The sequence below is a fragment of the Columba livia genome, chromosome 5, assembly GCF_036013475.1.
Source record: "Columba livia isolate bColLiv1 breed racing homer chromosome 5, bColLiv1.pat.W.v2, whole genome shotgun sequence".
Classification (NCBI taxonomy): Eukaryota; Metazoa; Chordata; class Aves; order Columbiformes; family Columbidae; genus Columba; species Columba livia.
In genome coordinates, this window is record NC_088606.1 from 37,636,909 (window position 1) to 37,655,812 (window position 18,904).

The 18,904-nt window shown below is 41.6% G+C and overlaps 1 protein-coding gene across 9 annotated transcripts in view; it reads left to right on the forward strand.

The window, feature by feature from the left end:
• The window catches only part of SMOC1 (SPARC related modular calcium binding 1), a 132,663-nt gene that overhangs the window by 54,303 nt on the left and 59,456 nt on the right, over window positions 1–18,904 (forward strand). For all 9 annotated transcript variants that reach the window (XM_065064433.1, XM_065064426.1, XM_065064427.1 and 6 more), the window contains 2 exons: window positions 6,803–6,902; window positions 9,156–9,203. In XM_065064433.1, coding sequence (XP_064920505.1) covers window positions 6,803–6,902; window positions 9,156–9,203 — 148 coding nt within the window. The remainder of the gene's footprint in view (window positions 1–6,802; window positions 6,903–9,155; window positions 9,204–18,904) is intronic.

Sequence of the window (18,904 nt, forward strand, 5' to 3'; positions counted from 1 at the left end):
ATGGGTAAGGAGGGAGCAACTTTAGTTATGTATGGCATTTCTTCAAAGAAGTACCAGTCAAGACAGCAGAAGAATAGATTCTTTAAGCAGGAGTGGACATCCTTATGAAAAGCAGCAATGTCAGATCGTTCTTAACTTTAAACAGTCACATTCTGTGTCAGAAGCAGAAAGCCTCTCTTGGGCATCTATCTCCTGAGCTAAAAATGGTATCCGTGCCAGAGTGTGTGCTGAGAATGCCCTTGACCATTGCTAAGATGCTTTTGCCACAAATCACTTCTTTCCCTGGTTATATGAATAGTGAAATTCCTGCAGAGCAAGCATTTATTGAATGGTGCATAGACTTGAGGGAGGTGGATGCTGCATAAAGCACCCTGGTGGGAATATTAGTCTGCACAACATAATTTGGGAAGAATTAAATGTGAGCAGGGAACAGAGAAAGTGACAAGAATTATTTAAGTGGTTGCAGTTCCAAAGAAGCTCAAACTTAAGACGCAGACCGATTCATAGCTCCCTAAAATTGTCTGTAAAGGCAAGGCAGGCATCTGAGAATTGTCAGCTGACTCTTAATCTAGCAGAAAGTATGACAAGAGCCAGGGTCTAAGCAGTACAGCAAGACACTTAAACCTAAGCAGAGGCATCACCACTTAAGAATTAGGATAAATAGCTATCAGGCCAGTATGCTGGTTGTACACCAGTAACTTGGATTCAGAGGACTTTCTAGATGAGCCTCAATGGCTTGAACAAAGGAAAAGCTTGATTAAAAGTTGCTGTGTGGCACTCTGGCTTCTGTTCTCTGGGTCACATCAGGTGATCTACTGGCTTGGAACAATTTATTTAGCTGTTTTTACACTGTTTACAAGGAGAATCTAGGTGCCACCAGGGTTTGGAGCCTTTGCTCACGCTGTGAGCACGGGCAGTAGCTCTGCTGCCTGCCCTCCTCAGCAGTGTCATTCAAAAACTAGATGTGCTTATTCTCCTCACATAGAAGTATTGCTTTTAATGCAGAATGAATGTTTTTCATCCCTTCTCCTCTCTGCCCCCCATTATGGAAGGAGCCAGGGAATCTTTGTCTAATCTGTGATGGGAAAGGAATCTGTTACCAAACTCTATCTGAACAGCAATGAAAGGGTAGTCTGAACTTTGCTGTTCCTGTGCTCAGTCCAGTGCTTGTCCAAGGTGCTCTCAAGCTTCTTACAGCAAACAACTTCTTTCTATAGCTCTGCAGAGACTGGTTTCAGCCATCAGAGAATTACTGCTTTGCTCTTGTTCTCTCCTTTATACAGGTGCGTGCCATTTCTCTCCCATTTCCAGTTTACCGTTTGGAAACAACCCTTTGATTCTCCTTTGTCAAATGACTGTAAAGGGATGCTGCTGCTGCCTATTGAAAAGCTTTGAACTGCTTGGGCATCTGATTCTGTCATTGTCAGTGAGATACCGAAGAAACCCAAACAGGGGCTTCTTTTTTTCCCCTCAGGAAATTAAGAGGAAGAGTTGTCTGCCAGTGACTACACTTTTAATGATTTGTATTGTAACGAACTTTATGAGAGCAGGTGTTTATTCATATGACCAGTTGTGAGGATGGTGGCTGCTGTTTGATTTCCCACATTGCCACGGCAGGAGGGAACAGAGGAACTGCTGCTATACTCTTAATTTGGGCAATGGTGACAGAACAATTTTTGTTGAGTTTGTCCCTGTGCTTTTCATCCTTCAGCTGAGGCACAGTTGAGATGGCACATCTCTCACCTCTGAGAAATGCAACAGTGTCCTTGGGCTTGATCAGAGATGTGGGTGCTTGCAGGGCTTAAAACTGCAGCTTGATTTTTTTTTTCAAGTGTAGATGTTAATGGAGAATCTGTTGGAAGACCTCAAATGATTTGCAGTTTTTATGTCTCTGCCCATTATGGAACTTAAAATTCTCAGATGTTGGACAGATTTATGTTCATTTGAGATGTTAAACTCTGTCTGTCATGTGGCCTTTCCAGTGGTAATGAGCATTCTGTAGCTGCAGCTTGGTAAGCAATCAAGTTTGTTGTATATAAGACTGATAATATATTTTCTCTGACATAATGCTTAGTTTTAGAGGACCAAGAGCCAAAAAAAGTCAAACACACTTTTTCCTAACACATATTTTGGTAGGACCCAAATAACCTCAATAACTGAAGATCAGATCTGTGCAGTAAACAGGTGTCACTTTCACACAGTTACTCATCTGATTATAACAGTATTTGAAAATCTTGCCACTATGGAAGTAGGGTTGTGAAGAAGTTGAATTTCAGGTAGAAGATTTAAAGAGGATTTAGAAACTAAAATTAAAACCTAAGATAATTGGAAACTCATTGGCGAAATTTAAAGTAAAAAATGTGAATTTTTGAAGATTCCTTACTATAGGTGCTCTGGAATATTTGACACTTTACAGGATTTGTGGCTGCACACAGTGTTTAGAAATGATACTGGATCAGCTATTGCTTTACATATTTTCAGTGCCCTATGAGTACAACGTAGCTGTTTGTTTGTTTATTTATTTTATATACATATATATATTTCTTCCCCCCACCCCAGCCTTTAAGCTGCAAACTTTAGGTTGTAGGCCACTGTTGTTCTGACACCTAAATATGCTGAGACCTGGTCATGTATCATGGTGAAACATAGCATCTCTCAACATGAAGACATTCAGGAATGCCAACTGCAGTGACTTTTGAGGTTTCTGAAGTGTTTGTTCTTCACAGGTAGTTTTCTGGCCTTTAGGATAAGGACTGAGATTTAATTGCTGCTGTTTTCCATAGTAGGGAAGTCCTTTGGTACTGCAGTAGAAGATGTGGTGGTTGTGGAAGTCCTGTCAACCTGAGATTTTTTTTTTTTTTTTTTTTAAGGTGGCAAGGGAAAGAAAGAGTCATGGGATACCAGTCCAAGGAAGATCAGCATTCATTAGCTTAGTTATTTACAAAATTACTTCGCTTTTATGGATGTAATTTGCTTGGCTTGCGTAAATGAGTGTATGTAATTGGTAGCCTTGCATTAAGATGAGTTGCATAACATGCTCTTAGTTAATGCACCTATCCTAAATTGAAGTCAATATCTTTTTTTAACTCCTCTGCCATGTACTTTGTTATTTTCTGAAGGCTTGGCTGAAGGTCTCCGAAGTCACTAAGACTTGAATTTTTTAAATGCTGGGTACACTGGATTTTTTTCTGTAATGTAACATGGAATAGACTTGCCCTATGAATTCAAGACCCTGTGTTGGAATGTGGCTTCATCTCTGGTTAATATTTTTACACTTAATGCTCAGATGTAAAGACAGCTTCTTGTGCTGTTGGGAATACAGTCATGTGCTTGTGATCCCCAAGATAAACACTAAACACAGAAACCCAAGCAGTTCCATCACACTCACTTTGAATGTGCGGTTGTTCAGATGGAGCAATAAGAGATGTTTTGCAACTTGATTATTGTTAATTATGTTCATAGTGCTTTTGAGTAATTTGCAATCAGTTTTGTGATATATTGAGGGAATAAAAATGAAAGTATACACATAGCAGTGACAGTGACTTTAGTAACATGGGCACATGAAGTTATTCTTGATTTTTGGCTGCTAAAAGTGAATTTTCTAGAGGCAAAATGATTGATTTGCACTTCAGTAAAATGCAAGATAAACACACAGTACCATGTTATAATTGCTCTTAGATCGTGTATCATGTGATACTCAAAGCCTTTTAAAAAGACTGTCTCTGAACAAACTCTGCTCCCTTAGGGAATCAAAGGTAGCTGTCAGCAAGGGGGAATGATTGATTTAGCTCCAAAGGATCCCTAATAAAGGAGCAGCACAAACATCTCATCACTCTTCTGTGGGGAGAGGACTGGAATGGGAAATTGGCTTCAGTGAACTTGTTTGGAGAAAAAGAATGGACAGAATTCAATTTACAAGTAAAATAGAAAGGCAGTTTCTGAAGTGGTCTCATTTTGTGGCGCTTTTTTCAAAAATGTATTGGAGGAGCAATCTCTAGCTTATACTAACACAGGCATTTCTATACCGTTTCATGATGCTGACAGAAGATACAGAGAAGGCAGAGTTACTGAATGCCTTCTTTGTCTCTGTCTACACTGCCAGAGGCTGTCCTGAGGAGCCCTGTACCCCTGAGGCCCCAGAGGAAGTCAGGACAATGGAGGAGTTTGCCTTGGTTGATGAGGACTGGGTTAGGGAGCAATTGAGCAATCTGAACATCCATAAATTCATGAGTCCAGATGGGATGCACCCGCGGGTGCTGAGGGAGCTGGCTGAAGTCATTGCTAGGCCACTCTTCATCATCTTTGATAAGTTGTGGGAAACGGGAGAGGTGCCTGAGGCCTAGAGGAAAGCAAATGTCAGTTGAGTCTTCAAAAAGGACAAGGGGGAGGACCTGGGTAACTATAGACCGGTCAGCCTCACCTCCGTCCCTGGAAAGGTGATGGAACAATATATCCTTGGTGCCATCTCAAGGAATATCAGGGATAAGAGGGTCATTAGGGGCAGTCAGCATGGCTTCACCAAGGGGAAGTCATGCTTAACCAGCCTCAGACTTTTATGATGACATGAGCAGGTGGCTAGATGATGGTGAAGTGGTGGATGTGGTCTACCTTGATTTCAGTAAAGCATTTAGCACAGTGTCCCACAGCATCCTCACAGCTAAACTGAGTAACTGTGGTCTGGATGATCAGGTAGTGAAATGAACTGGGAACTGGCTGAAGGAAAGAAGACAGAGTTGTGGTTAATGGGGCAGAGTCCAGTTGGAGGCCTGTATCTAGTGGAGTCCCTCAAGGGTCGGTACTGGGACCAGTACCATTCAATATATTCATCAACCTCTTGGATGAGGGACTAGAGTGCACTGTCAGCAAGTTTGCTGATGACACCAAGCTGGGATGAGTGGTTGACACGCCAGAAGGCTGTGCTGCCATCCAGCGAGACCTGGACAGGCTGGAGAGTCGGGTGGGGAAAAATTTATTGAAATATAACAAGGGAAAATGTAGAGTCTTGCATCTGGGTAGGAACAACCCCAGGTTCCAGCATAAGTTGGGGAGCAACCTATTAGAGAGCAGTGTAGGGGAAGAGGACCTGGGGGTCCTGGTGGACAGCAGGATGACCATGAGCCAGCACTGTGCCCTTGTGGCCAGGAAGGCCAATGGCATCCTGGGGTGTATTAGAAGGGGGGTGGTTAGTAGATCAAGAGAGGTTCTCCTTCCCCTCTACTCCGCCCTGGTGAGACCACATCTGGAATATTGTGTCCAGTTCTGGGCCCCTCAGTTCAAGAAGGACAGGGAACTGCTGGACAGAGTCCAGCGCAGAGCCACGAAGACGATGGAGTGGAGCATCCCCCTTATGAGGAAACGCTGAGGGAGCTGGGTCTCTTTAGCTTCGAGAAGAGGAGACTGAGGGGTGACCTCATTGATGTTTATAAATACATAAAGGGTGAGTGTCATGAGGATGGAGCCAGGCTCTTCTTGGTGACAATGAATGATAGGACAAGGGGCAGTGGGTACAAACTGGAACACAAGATGTTCCACTTAAATATGAGAAGAAACTTCTTCACAGTGAGGATGACAGAACACTGGAACAGGGTGCCCAGGGACGCTGTGAAGTCTCCTTCTCTGGAGGCATTCAAAACCTGCCCAAACACATTCCTGTGTAACCTCATATAGGTGTTTCTGCTCTGGCAGGAGGATTGAACTAGATGATCTTTCGAGGTCCCTTCCAATCCCTAACATTCTGTGATGCTGGAAATACTGATGTGCACACTCAGCCACAACTGAAAGTGTGTTTGCTAGAAAGGATTTTGGAACCTGTTAGTATTTACACAGATGGCTGTATGATGATAATTTACTTTTGTCTCAAGGGAAGTCAAAGGCATCCTGAATTTCATCCACATGCTGACCACTCAGTGAAAGCTGAGGCCAAGACTGTAATTAGTTTTATTAAACTAGATGAAACTATAGTGCCACTGAACTAGTATCTGCTTAGATATTACTAAGACCAGTCTGCTAGATTGGGATTTATCTATTCTGACTTCTGTTAGAGATCCATATCTGAACTAGTTGTTCTGGTGTCCTGCTGTCATGAAGGAAGGAACTGGGCAACTCCAGATGTTTAGTTCAGAAGTAGAGCTTTACAGTCAAGCAAGATGAATCTTATGCTGCGTACCTTTTGGCTCATTAGAGCCTTCATAAATGTTCTTCAGTACTTGCCAATACATGAAAAGCAAGAATGCTGGACCTTGTTCCTACTGCCTAGGTTGACATAGTAACAGGAGAGAGTTTAAGTCTGTCTGGAGAAGCTTTGTTAACATAACAAATCTATGTTGCATTTTCCCATCCGTGTTTACTGAACAAAATGCTCTTGAAATGCCCACAAATGCTGTTTTCAGGCAGCAGCTGTGGAACTGGGCCAGAGTGGTGTTTCCACATCCCAGCTGGGATGCAGTGGGACGAACATTTAATGGTAAACAGTAAATGGCATTTAGCAGAGGGTGGAATGAACTGAGACACAACTGCTGCATCCCCAGTATAAAGGGTTCTCAACTGACTATTGTAACTTCTTTTGCCTCCTGAATTGCAGCAAAAGGAGTTGGAGTAAGAGAAATAACCTTTCTTTGGGGCAGGAGGTGATGGGAGAAAGAAAAGATAATATCAAAGATACTATTTTTTGTGACCTCCTCACTCTGAAGCATGTGTTTGTGATGTGTCTGGGTTGGGACTTCCACTAAGGTGCTGGATTATAATAAAAGTGGTGGGTGGTAGAGAGAGAAATGAAATGCCGGCTCTTTGTTTTATCAAACAGGTGCAGTGCCATACCTACACTGGATACTGCTGGTGTGTGACACCTGATGGCAAACCTATTAGCGGCTCTTCTGTACAGAACAAAACTCCTGTATGTTCAGGTACTGTGGGAGTGGTTTCAACAAATACTTATTTGATAACCGAAGGGGACTGGGGGAGATTGTCCTGTTTAGAGTGCTTAATCTTTTCAGGTGACTTCACCAGTTTACCTGATTTAACACCACAGTTGTGCTTGTGTCTCCCTGTGTGCTTGCTGGCATTTGGAAGCTGTATGGGCACCTGAACTGTGGCATGTCCACCCTGCAGTTGGGGTACAGACTCTCCTGCAAGGCTCACTGTGGAAAACCACTGAAGTATCAACCTGTGGTAGTCAAGGCAAGAGTTGTACTGTTGCTGTGTACACCAGAGATTTCTTTAACAGATGGGGTAACATTTTTCCGTGAGCTGTATTTTAAAGAAGTGGTTCTTGGGCTGTATTGAGTGGGCCGTGGGGTCATTTTGCTTGCAGAGTGACTGCATTAAAAGTTTGATAAGACGGTTCTGTGAGAAACTGGTAGTTGTTCACTACTTAATCCCAAATCTGGGGTCTTGTTGTTACAATGAATTTGGGTCTTCTGATCATGTTGCTCAGCCCCAGGATCCCCATGTTTTTGTCATGGGGCTGGACAGCACTGTGCTTGCACCACAGCTCACAAGAAGGGGGTCCAGAGCCAGGCTGTTACTCATGGGTTTATTAAGTGATGTGCTTCTGGGATCTCAGCCTGACACTGCTTTGCCACCCTATGGTCTACTGGGCCCAAATCCATCATTTTCTCTATTTAAAACAGAGTTATGTTTTCTTTTCCTCCCCACCATTCAATGTGGCAGCAGCCCATGGCTCAAATGGGATGAGGTTGGGCTCTAGATTTTCATATGGCCCTGTAGTATGTTTGAGCATGACAGCAATCACATTTTTGGATTTTTTTTTTGGATCTTTCTCACCTTTTTCAGTGTCCTCTTTGTTGTAGAGTATTTTGTGGTAATAAGAAAACATAGTGACTTGCATGAGGGTTTGAGTTGAGTGGGATAGCTATCTGGGGACCATTGTGACTTAAGGGGATGCTTGATGTTTCACAGGGACACACAAAAAAAGATTAATGTCCTGGTTTTGTGTAAGGTGAAATGCTACAGTAATTTGGCTTAAGCCTTAGAAATATTACTTTCTTCCACCATTCCCAATATATGGTTTTGGTAGGTCATGTTTTAGAGTTTTGTTGATCTATTCATTTAGTCTTGAGATGTTTATAAAATTGTGTTACCAGGAAAGTAAAGTAATGTTGTACTATAGGAGACATAGGTGTTAGGCCTATGATGAATAATACTGGATATGCACTTCCAACTTGTAATTCAGCACTAGATCTGTGATGAACTGATCTGCAAGTGAAAGTGCCTGGGCAACAGAGTTTATGTTTAGAGTTTGTCTTGACCAGACTCTCAGGCCTGTCAGAGCTGCTTTCTTTGGGAGCTGACTTTTGATCCATGTTTCCTGAATGAACGGTAATAACTAATCACTGGAATTGTTCAGTAATGGTGCATGGAAGAATCAGTTTCCTGTGAATAAAGCTATTCCAAAAAGCAAAACAACAACAAAACCAAAAATGCTTGTCATAATTTTTTATACGGTTTGGTAATGGATTTGTTCTAAAAGCTTCTGTTATCATTTCAAGTTTTAGTGAAAAACTGTGTGATGAAGCACTAAAGCAATCTGCAGAAACAAGTGTAGAATCATATATACTATGTGAAGATCTAAGTTATATTAAAAAGCTCAAGATGTATTCTATTCACGTACACGCTGGATCTTATTAAATGTCCTGTCTCAAACAGCTGGAGATGTTCAGGGGTTGGTTGAAATCTATTTTCTGCAAATTGTCCCACTTAATCCCTCTCTTCTAGAATACTGCCCCTTGCATTCTCTGCACACTCTCCCCACCTGGTTTTGATTTGTTTTTCCTGACATTTGCAAATGAAATAAGTGACTCTTATTGATCTTTCCTCCTTGCCCTTGGATTTATTCCAGGTTTCTTACTAGCACAGTGCTGTGTTGAGCTCTTTCAAATCACTCGATCCAGCTGTTAAAGATTTCTTGTTTACCCTCATCCTATTTTGACATCTTAACACATAAAACTTCCTTATGCTATTCCAGTTGGCTGAAGCCACAGGCTCTCTGAATTCTAAACTGAGCTGTTGACAATCAAAGCAGACACTTTGTGGGTTGAGATATTGACTGTATTAATGTGACATTACATGTTCTGTGTGGTCATGCAGCATCTAAATAGATGTCTGTTTTTTTTTTTTGTCTTTTTCCTCCCCTTTAGGTTCTGTAACTGATAAACCATCAAGCCAGGGTAATTCAGGAAGGAAAGGTGAGTGGAGTCCTATGCTTCAGCAACTTATTTTGTAGTAGCAGCTGCCCAGCCAAGCCCCGTGAGAACTTAGAACCTGAGTTCCAAATCAGCTGGGTGTGCAGGAGATTTACGTGCCTTTAGACCTCCCCCTTCAGTAAGAGGAATAAGATGACGGTCTGTCTGTGCACCACCCTCTGGAGTAGAAAATGGTGCTTTCTGCTCTCTGCTCATCAGCTGAGATATAGTGCATGAAAGCAGACCTTCCCAGAGGGGTGGCTGGCACAGAATAACCTCTGCTCATTCACCCTGAAGTTTACTACTGTTTCTCAGTAAAATCCCCAGAGATTAGGAAGTCTATTGGTATGACTGGTACACTGGGAGTGGGGGGTGACAATGTCACGGTTGTGGCTTTATATGCTTTGAAAGGTGAGGTTCCTAACAGAGCAGAAAACCCTCTGGCCAGCTGGAACAGTGCTAGATTAAACTCTAGCTGTGCTTGGAAACTTCACTCTTTGGTGCATTAGGCATTGGTACTCCTTTACACTCCTTTCTTCAGCCCTTGGCTTTCCTGAGCAAGGCACTAGATGTGGTGGTGTTTTCCTTCTACTGTGTGGATTTGTAGCCCTTCTCTGTGTCCTCTGTTTTGCATTCATTAAAATAGTCTTGGGAGGGGTGACTGCTGAAGTATACATTCATGAGCAGTCAAGTTTGTCTTTAAGCCTTCTCCACACCCTGATATTCAACACTTTACCCTTTTATCCCTCATTTAGAGTAAACTTTGGAGTTTGTCTCCTTACTGCAAGAAAACAGTGCTGAATGCATCCTCACTCCGGCTGGTGAGGGTGAAGGCCGTTTCCTGGGAGAAGTTCCTGTTTCGATATCTGAAGCAGGTTTTTTACTGCTGACGCACTAAACCAATTATTCCTGACACTTCAAAATGCAGGAAAACGCCTGCCTTTATGCTCATGCTGTAATTTGAAGCACATCTTCCATGCTCGGACTGTCAATCAAGTCCTGAAAACACTTAACAGGAATTATAGGTTGCTATGTTTGAAGCAGTGATGCACTTTGGGCATATCTGCTTTACAGTCTTAGTGGTAGCTTAGGAAAAGTTACAGAGAAGAAAGATGCAAGGAAAACTACTTGGTTAAGACTGAGTGCTGAAGTCTGCTTCTTATTTTAGATAAGGATATGTCTCTATAAACCTGTAATTATGTGTTAATGTATAATTGGCACCTGCATGTGTTATCATTCTGTTAATGCAATCATTGCTAGTCTAGCTTGAAGCAGAAGCAAATCAAGTAGCTCTGGAAATGTGTGTTGTTTTTGAGTGGGGGTTGTTTGTGGGCTTCCTACCTGAGTAGTCCTGATCTGTTCTTCTAGAATTAGAAGCAGCTGACATGGGCTTTCGTAAGAAACAGAAGCAAAAGAGGAAAACATCTGAGCTTGTTTTTCCTACTTCACTGCCTTTATTAACCTTTAATGCCATTTACAATGGTTAATAATCTAAAAAATTTAGTATAATTTGATTCTCCTTGGTGCTGCCTGTGGCGTCCTGTTTCAAGAGTGGTACACTTGGTCACGTGGCTGCAGAAACATCGTATGCAGTAGCTGTCAAGAAAAGGAAAATGTTTCTCTTTGGGCCTGCAGGCTTCAAGCAATCATGTAAACTTTTTGTCTTGTGTAATTCTGAATCTGTTCCTATCTGTTGGAAACCCCTGCACAAACCACTTTGTCCTTTCTTCATCATGTTAAAAAAAATACTTGTGAGCAATTATTGAGTAGGTCTTTTAAAATCAAGAGGGCTTTTAGAAGCTGAAATAGTTTGGTTTAAAATGTGATGGACTTAACTTTTTTCAGCTTGTGATGAATGTCTAATCTAAAAATGAATTTGGCTTTCTTATTGGTGCTTTTTCTTAAGTTACATTGATTCAAAACTCCAGTATCAGGTCCTGTTGTAAGGAAGTTGGAGCTGAGAACAGCCTGGCTTCCTTGAAACAAGGTGTGTGTTTGGAGGTCTGGCTTCTCTGAAGACAGGTGGCTAGGCAGCTTGCACAGAACCTTCTATTCTAGCTGAGTGTGCACACTCTTTCTGCAAAGACTGCCCTTTGCAAGAAGACAAAAGGGGCAGGGTGAGGAGGGGTCTAGGAGGAACTTTGTCAGTGTTGGCTTTTCTCTTGTAGAGGCATGTCTTGGAAACTTTGGACGTGACTTTGGGCAACTGCCATCTGACTCGGGAGCTTTTGGACTTTTTGCACTGCACAGCAGACTTCTCTCCCCATCCCTGGATGAGGGTCTCTGAGTCAAAGAGCATTATCTGGCACAGAATAGATGCTCTCAGGAGGAAAAGGAAGAGCTAAAGCTCCCCAAAGTGATTTCTTTTGTCCCATTCATACAGGAATGTAAAATATGGAGCTAATAAACTTTGTGCGAAGCTGGTGCCTTTCTAGACTTCAGGGCAAACTAGCTTTTTGAATGGAGACTGTTCAGCCTTAGAAACAGTGCAAATTGGTAGGCTTAAGCTGTTGGGTAGTAAATGGAGACTTTACTAGCACACTAGCTCTCATTTAGAAGAGACTAATGTTGGAAGGAGAAAAAGGCTGATTACCAGTGATAACTCTTTCTCCAAATGTTTTGACCTCTTTCCCAGCCTGTTTAGCCCTAATTTCTGGGAGTCAATAGGTATGCTGGAGTCACCAGTGGATGCAAGGTAACATGCAGTTCCACTCACACGTGCTCTCACTACTGATAAAAAGAACATGGAATGGCTTTATGGTCATGTGGCTTGGCATGTAGTTCCAGAAGTGGCTCTGTGAGGCTTTCTGCAGAGAACAGGCAAGAGTGCTGGCAAGAAATCCTTTTTATTTTTAAATCTCATGCTCTGATTATCCATGTTTACATTGCTGCTATTGCTGTATGATGCAATGCCAGTTACTCATACAATTTACCCTGTAAGGTAATTTAAATCAAATTAAATTGGCACCAAGCTTAAAGTGCTAGAATAGCACATACTGATTTGTTCTGTGTCTAGGAAGTGTTCTGTTGCTGGAAGGCTGAGCAGACCTGGGCCCTGGGAGACGGAGACATGATTGTGTGAGGTGGAATGGAAACCCAGGTTCTCCAGGACACGCTCAGTGTGTGGACTTTGCAGCTCAGACATTTACCACTGTCCTTTCTATGCTGAATTCAGCCTGCAAGTGAAGCCCAAGTTTCCAGGACCTTAGTCAAGGAATGCTGTTATTCTTGGATGGGATTAGGATATGCAGAACATGCAGATTTCTGTTGCTGTCTGTTCCTTATTCTGCTTGTTCCTTGTACTATCCTTTCTCATAAGGAACTTCTTGGACTAATTTACTCCAGTTGCTGCTCAGCTTGAAAGGCCTGAGAGACTTGGAAGATGCACGCTGTCCCCTAGAGGGCTGGATCTTCCCCCTCTCTCCCACTGAGAGGTTGTTAATGTTTTAAGAAGCAGTGAAAGGCATCCTTGGAGCCAACATGACTGGATTTCTTCCCTGCCTGAAGAATGCAGAATGTTCCTTTCCAGCCAAAGTGAAATTGTGCCACATGTTTGAAACAAAACAAGCAAACACAAACCAAAACTTTATTTTCTTTATCTGTGGAATGCTGGGGCTTTAGGAGCTCAAAGCTACAGATTTGGCATATTGTGGCTATGAGGGGTGTTTTCACAGTCACCAGGCAGGTTTGAAAAAGTTGGCTGGTCAGAAGACAAGAGATGTAAAAAGCAGCTGTGTAATTGCTTATCTCCAGAAAGTCACTTGGTCTGCCTTCTTAAAATGGAAAACTGAGTGAGTTACAAGTGGAGAGATTGGAAATGAGTGAAGAGGAACACAAAAAATTAAAAATAAATATATATATATATATATATTTATATTGAAGTGGGGATACTAGTTTGTTAGTGATTGTGAATTGTTCTGGACACTGTGTGAGAGGTGTTGGTACCATTTTTAAATCAACTGAGTGAAGGAAATGAGAAAGAAGGCCTAGCTCTGTATTGTGGGATTAAAAGATGAGGCAAGTACAGGGTAAGTATGGGCTGGATAAACTCTCAGTGTCAGTCATGAAGAGTCTTGAGTGGTATGAACTCCCTTTTTCTTTCATAAAGTCTGTTGCAGGGCATAAAGCTCCAGGCCTGTTTTGACTAGCTTTATTTCCCTATTGCAGAAGCTGGCAACAGCATCTACAGTTCTCCGAGCCTGGGGCAGGTACAGTGATGTTGGTGGAATGTAAGCTCTGGCCCCACAGAAGGCAAAGCCTGAGTTGAGCTCATTTTACACTCACTATCTTGCATGTAGACATAACTCTTGTATGGAGTTGTGAAAAACTTTGCCCAGTGAGTTTGCAGCCTACAAGAAAACACTGAAGCAAACTAAGGAACCCAAGATGAAGAACTTAAAATTCCTGTCAATTAAACTTCTAGAACTGGTTTCCTTTTTGTGGGTTTAACTGCAAGACATGGGCTTAAAGGCAGGCTTCGTTACAGGGACTTCCTCCACTGCAGCTGGGGGCAAGCTGGCCCATTCTGTGGCTCCCTTCCTGCTGGCTTCCAAGAGTCTTACCTCTAGAAAAAGTTAATGGCCTAGTTGTGCAGCCAGTAGACTGAGCAATTTGAATCAGTAATGAGCCATTAGTCTGAGTCAGTAATTAGACTGAGCAGTAAAGGGTGAACACTCTCCTCAGGCAAAGCCAAGTGGAGCACAGCTTAAGCAGGTTTAAATAAATGGAACCCTTTGTATATGGAGACCTGGGAGCTTTGTCTGCTGGTGGTAAGAAGTCAGGTGCAGCTGGCACTAATTCACCTGCTCACAGGGAGTGGAGCACACTGCCTCCACAGTGGTTAGTACATCGCAGACAGATAATATCTTGACAAAAACGTCAAGTTGAAATGTGACCAAAACGTGAGACTGGGACTTTGGTCCTTAACTGCTCTAGTTCTTTCTGGATTCAACCAGGTACTGATCAAATCTGAAACAGAGCTGTACTATCACACAAACCAGGCTTCAAGTGCCCAATTATTCCTGCCTCTCCAACCTCATATATACTGAGAAAATGCTTTATGTTGTCTTAAGAGCTTGTGGATAATACAAGACAGAGAATTATTGTATTGACCTTCATTGGTAAGGTGAAAGACATGAATGTTTACTGGGGCAGTGATGGTTCTAGCTGATGAACACCATCTTATGATGAATTTCTTGCAGAACATAGGTATTAAGTCTGCAGCGCTACCCAAACAATTCTTCTGTGTCCCTCATGCTTCTTATTTATTTTAAAATAAATGATATGCTAGTTTGTGAGTCTAGATGAAGGAGAATTTTCATGCAAAATTGGGGCTGACATGTTTCTGTCAGGTCTTTTCTGGGTAAAATATACACATGTGCACAAAGTGTGTGCATACAATTTGGTGCTTCTGGACAGAGCTGCATGTGTAGTGTAGCTGTGTGGAAAGTCAGACAGTGCTATGCGTGCATAATAAGTCTGCTTCCTGAAAGCAGCAGATTTGCTGTGCATCTGCTACATGAACGCTCCAAGTCCTCTGGATGTGCAAAAGCTTGATTTGTCCTACCATGCACTGATGGTGACAGTTTCTCAGTCTACACTGATAAAACTTAACAAGGGGGGTGGGAAATTATCTTTAAGAGAAATGTGACAGTGTGCTGCTTTTCATGAAGCTGGGATTAAAAACTCAGGTGACTGGTTGAGATGAGTTCAGTAAAAGCACTGGCCTGCAAAAGCCTGATTGGGCTGTGAATAAAAAATTCTGTAGATGGAAATTGTAGCACATAAGAGTTTGGTTAGTTCATATTTATATTCTAGGCAAGCTTAGTGGTGGGTTTGAAGTGTGCTTATCTATTGTAAAAGTAGTTCTGTAAAAAAATACCAATACTTTAATCAGCAGGTTTGCCAGTTTGCAGATACTCAGAATTCTGTCTGGTTCCTATCTCTGTCCCTATACTGTATGTAATCTACAAAATTGTTTATTAAGTTCCAGTTAAATGTAATTGTAGAAAGCAAGTGAATTTCACAGGTATGGCATATTGTAGTTGGACAATATTACAGATTTTATAAGACAGAGATAGAATCCAGCTTTAATTGGGGGTTGTGATTGATTTTTGTGAGAACAGAAGAAGGTAATTTTACAATACTGAGTATACTGGATCACTTTTCTAGAGTAGAACAATCTAAGAAACACTTAGATACATTTAATAAATCAAACAGATTTTTTTAAACTATTAAGATCCAGAAGAAATATTCAACCTCAAATTTGCTACATAAACAGTAGAATTAAACCAATCCTTTTGGGTCCCCACGTCACTGATGTGTCTGAAATTGTTTAGTTTTCATCGAGACATTTTTCAGTGGGCCTCAGAACATATGTATCAAATTTGAAGCTGAAGAAAGTTCCATTGGCAAGTTTAAGCAGAAGGCACATTCTGTTTTAAAGTATATTTTGTTTGATATAATGCAAGAATTCTGCTTTTTATCTATAAAGCAACAGTTCTAATCAGTAGGTTAGTCTATATAATATGACTTAATAAAATTGTAGTTTACAAGTGTTATTATAGCAATCTACAGACTACTCATGTCTGTAATGTCTTAAGAACAGCTGTAAAGCTTTTTAAATGATTAAGTCATGGCATCGAGCAGCCTGGTGAGTAGATCTAATAAGCAGACTAACAATTGATTAAGCAACATCTGTTAAGGTATTATTAACTGTTTATGTGCTATACACGGATTTCTGGTGTCTGACCAATTACAGCTTGCAGAGAAATGGAATAGTTTTGGGGACTGTGGGTTGTTTTTGTCATTTAAATACTTTGTAGCTATGTGGCCTCAGCACCTTTTCTTTTTTTAAAGAGTTGTTAACAAAATTCTTCCCATGCTCTTTGAGTGTCTGGATCAGCATGCCAAAATGTTACACTATTATGCTATGTATTTCTCTAGATCCTTTTAAACAGCGTTGTTATAACTTTGAAATTAATAGTCCTAGACTTCCTGTCTTTGGTAGCTGTTTCTTAAAAATAAACCTGAGGATAAATTGGAGAAATTGCTGTGTTTGCAGATAAGTGAAGCTAGAAGTTGTTTTCTTGTATCAGCCTAGCACGACCCTATTTTGTTTGAGTATTTACATCCTGCAGAGGGATCTAGACATCTAAACTTTAGTGGTGGTGTTTTTTCAAGTCAGAGTAATGCAATGAGAACTGTATTTTGTTGTGGCTGCAGGGACTCAGTTGAGTGACTGGAAATACTTTTCTTTTGACTTCTTTGCCTCATGAGCTCTGTCGAGGTTTCTCTGTAAGGGAGATAAACTATAAAGTTTTGATGGGAAAGCTTGGATACATGCAGAGCATGTGTGCTTGTAAATAAGACAGAGGGAAGCTGGAGAGGCAACCACAATGTTTGTTCAAGTCATCAAAATCACACCTATGGGAATTAAAGCTTCTTTAGGACAAATAGCTGGAATAATAATTTCCCTCCATGAGCTCATCTGGGGTTTTGTTTATGTTGACAGCAAGGGAGATGTATTGCAAAATGCTTTGATAAAGGCTAGTGATGAGAGAAGTCTTCCTGACAGACTGAATTTCTCAGAGTTGTGTCCATGTCTCTTATGACACATAACTGTGCTCAGTTTGGTGCTCAGATTCTGATGAGACCTTTAGGTGTTGCAGCAAAACAATTCTCAAGTGTGAAGACTTGACAGGTTTCATCTTGATTGTTCAGCTGCTCACAAATATACTTTTAAATGATGATGTTTAAGATCAGTTGTCTTGGGCTGATTTTGAACAGTCAATCTGTAGATGTCTGGCAGTCTGTAACTTTGAGGAATAACCTTCCTCCTCTTTAAAAAAAAATTTAATTTTGAGGATGTGTCAGTTGTACCCTAACTGTGTACATTTTTGAGACTTGCTTCATTCTGTACATACAGATTTACTTCTGAAGCATGTTAGATCCTTTGGAGGTCCTCCCAGCACTACTCAGTTACGCTGCATATCTGCCTCCCTCCATTCTTCCACATCCCTTCCCTCATATAGAAAAACTATTCCTTTAGCTTCATAATCAAATACAAAAACTGCTTTAGACTAAATTCAGATCCTGAGGTGAACTAACCAGGGCAATAGAACTAGAGAGCATAGTTGTGCATAATCGCTGAAGCTCTGAACCTCCACTTTTAATGATGCTGGGGAGGGATGGGTGGGAACCTGTAGAAACGAGCAGTGAAAAAAATACAGTTAGGTTTTTTTGCCTTTCTCTCATTTGCACACATGTGATACAGGCATAGCAGCGAGGTATCCATTCTCTTCGCCTGCGAGGAAATGAAAAGGCGTATTGTAAGCCCAAAACTAGTCTGGTTGTCAGCAAGGAATTAGTCCTCTAAAGGAGAATGGGAGAGGGGCTGGTGAGAGAAGAGGCTTGGCAGGGGAGGGGGGGGATGGAAGGTGGAACATACGCTTTTGAGATAGGCTAGAGATGGAAGGAGAGTTGTGCTTCTTCAGCACGCAGGTGTTGGGAGAAAGGAAGGGAGCTAGTGTTTTTATATGTAGGCATGTGTCTGGGGGAGCAGGATCAAAAATTTAGACTATTTACTTAATCCCTTGGAACGGCTTTTTTCTCTTCTGTTTTCTTTTTGTGTTTAACAGACTGCTTTACTGGGGACACGTGTGGTAATTAACACATGCAGCTGTAGGGCTTCAGCCATATGTCTGAATTTCAAATGGCCATTGATCTGGGAAATTTGCTGCCATCTCCACCCCCCACTTATAGGCTGTATTCCTTGAAGATGTGGGGGAATTTATAGAGCGTTTACCTCGAAGAGACCAGAGCTGGAAGGAGAGGAGTGAAAGGGAATGCGTGTGATATTGGGGAGAGAGGGAAGTGAGATTGTGAGATTGCAATCACACCCTTCATGCCCCTTGCCCCAGGCCACCGTATATTTCAGATAGCTACTAAAGCATTCCCAGAGCTTGGGATCAGATCATTGCTCTTATGAAGCTTGCATAACAATTATTACTTTTTTTCCTCGTTCAGCAAAGCAGTCTAAGATCCGAAACACTATGTCCTTGTCTGCTTTTTCAGAGATGTGTTGCCCTTTTCACAGCTGCAGGTATCTGGCCTCTTATGCAGCCTAGAACTGGCAAAGTGGAGTTGGTTGCAGACTCTGAGAAACCTTTCAGGAGAGGCAGTCAAGGAGGTGGTGTGTGTGTTGAGGTGGAACAGAAAATACTTCACATCAAAGCAGACACTCCTGTGAGAAGATGTGATCTGTTGTAGGTAGAATCAAACCAGAGAAGCTAAACTGAACAGTCATATGGTGGTTGTTGCTTTTGCCATCTGTGATCAGGCAGCTGTTGACAGTGTTATAGAGCTTTCTGCAAACTTCTCTCCAAGTTTGGGCCAATGTTAAGTGCTAAAATCTTGCTATGAGATATGGTGTCTTAAGTGAAATATTTCTTTGTGTGGAAATTTCTTTGCTCCCTGTTTTATTTCAGATGTCACTCAAGGCAATAAGCCAAATGGAAGATGGATCGCAATTAAGATACTGCGGTTTAAAATCTTGCAGTATGTATCTCACTTCTAGTGCTTACAGAGTGAGATAAAAATATGTTCTACCAAGTAGGAAGTGATGAAAACTATACCTCTCTTCCTCCTTTTCCCTTCCTTCAATCTATTTTTAAACTTTCTCAATGCTGGCTGTTGCTGATTCC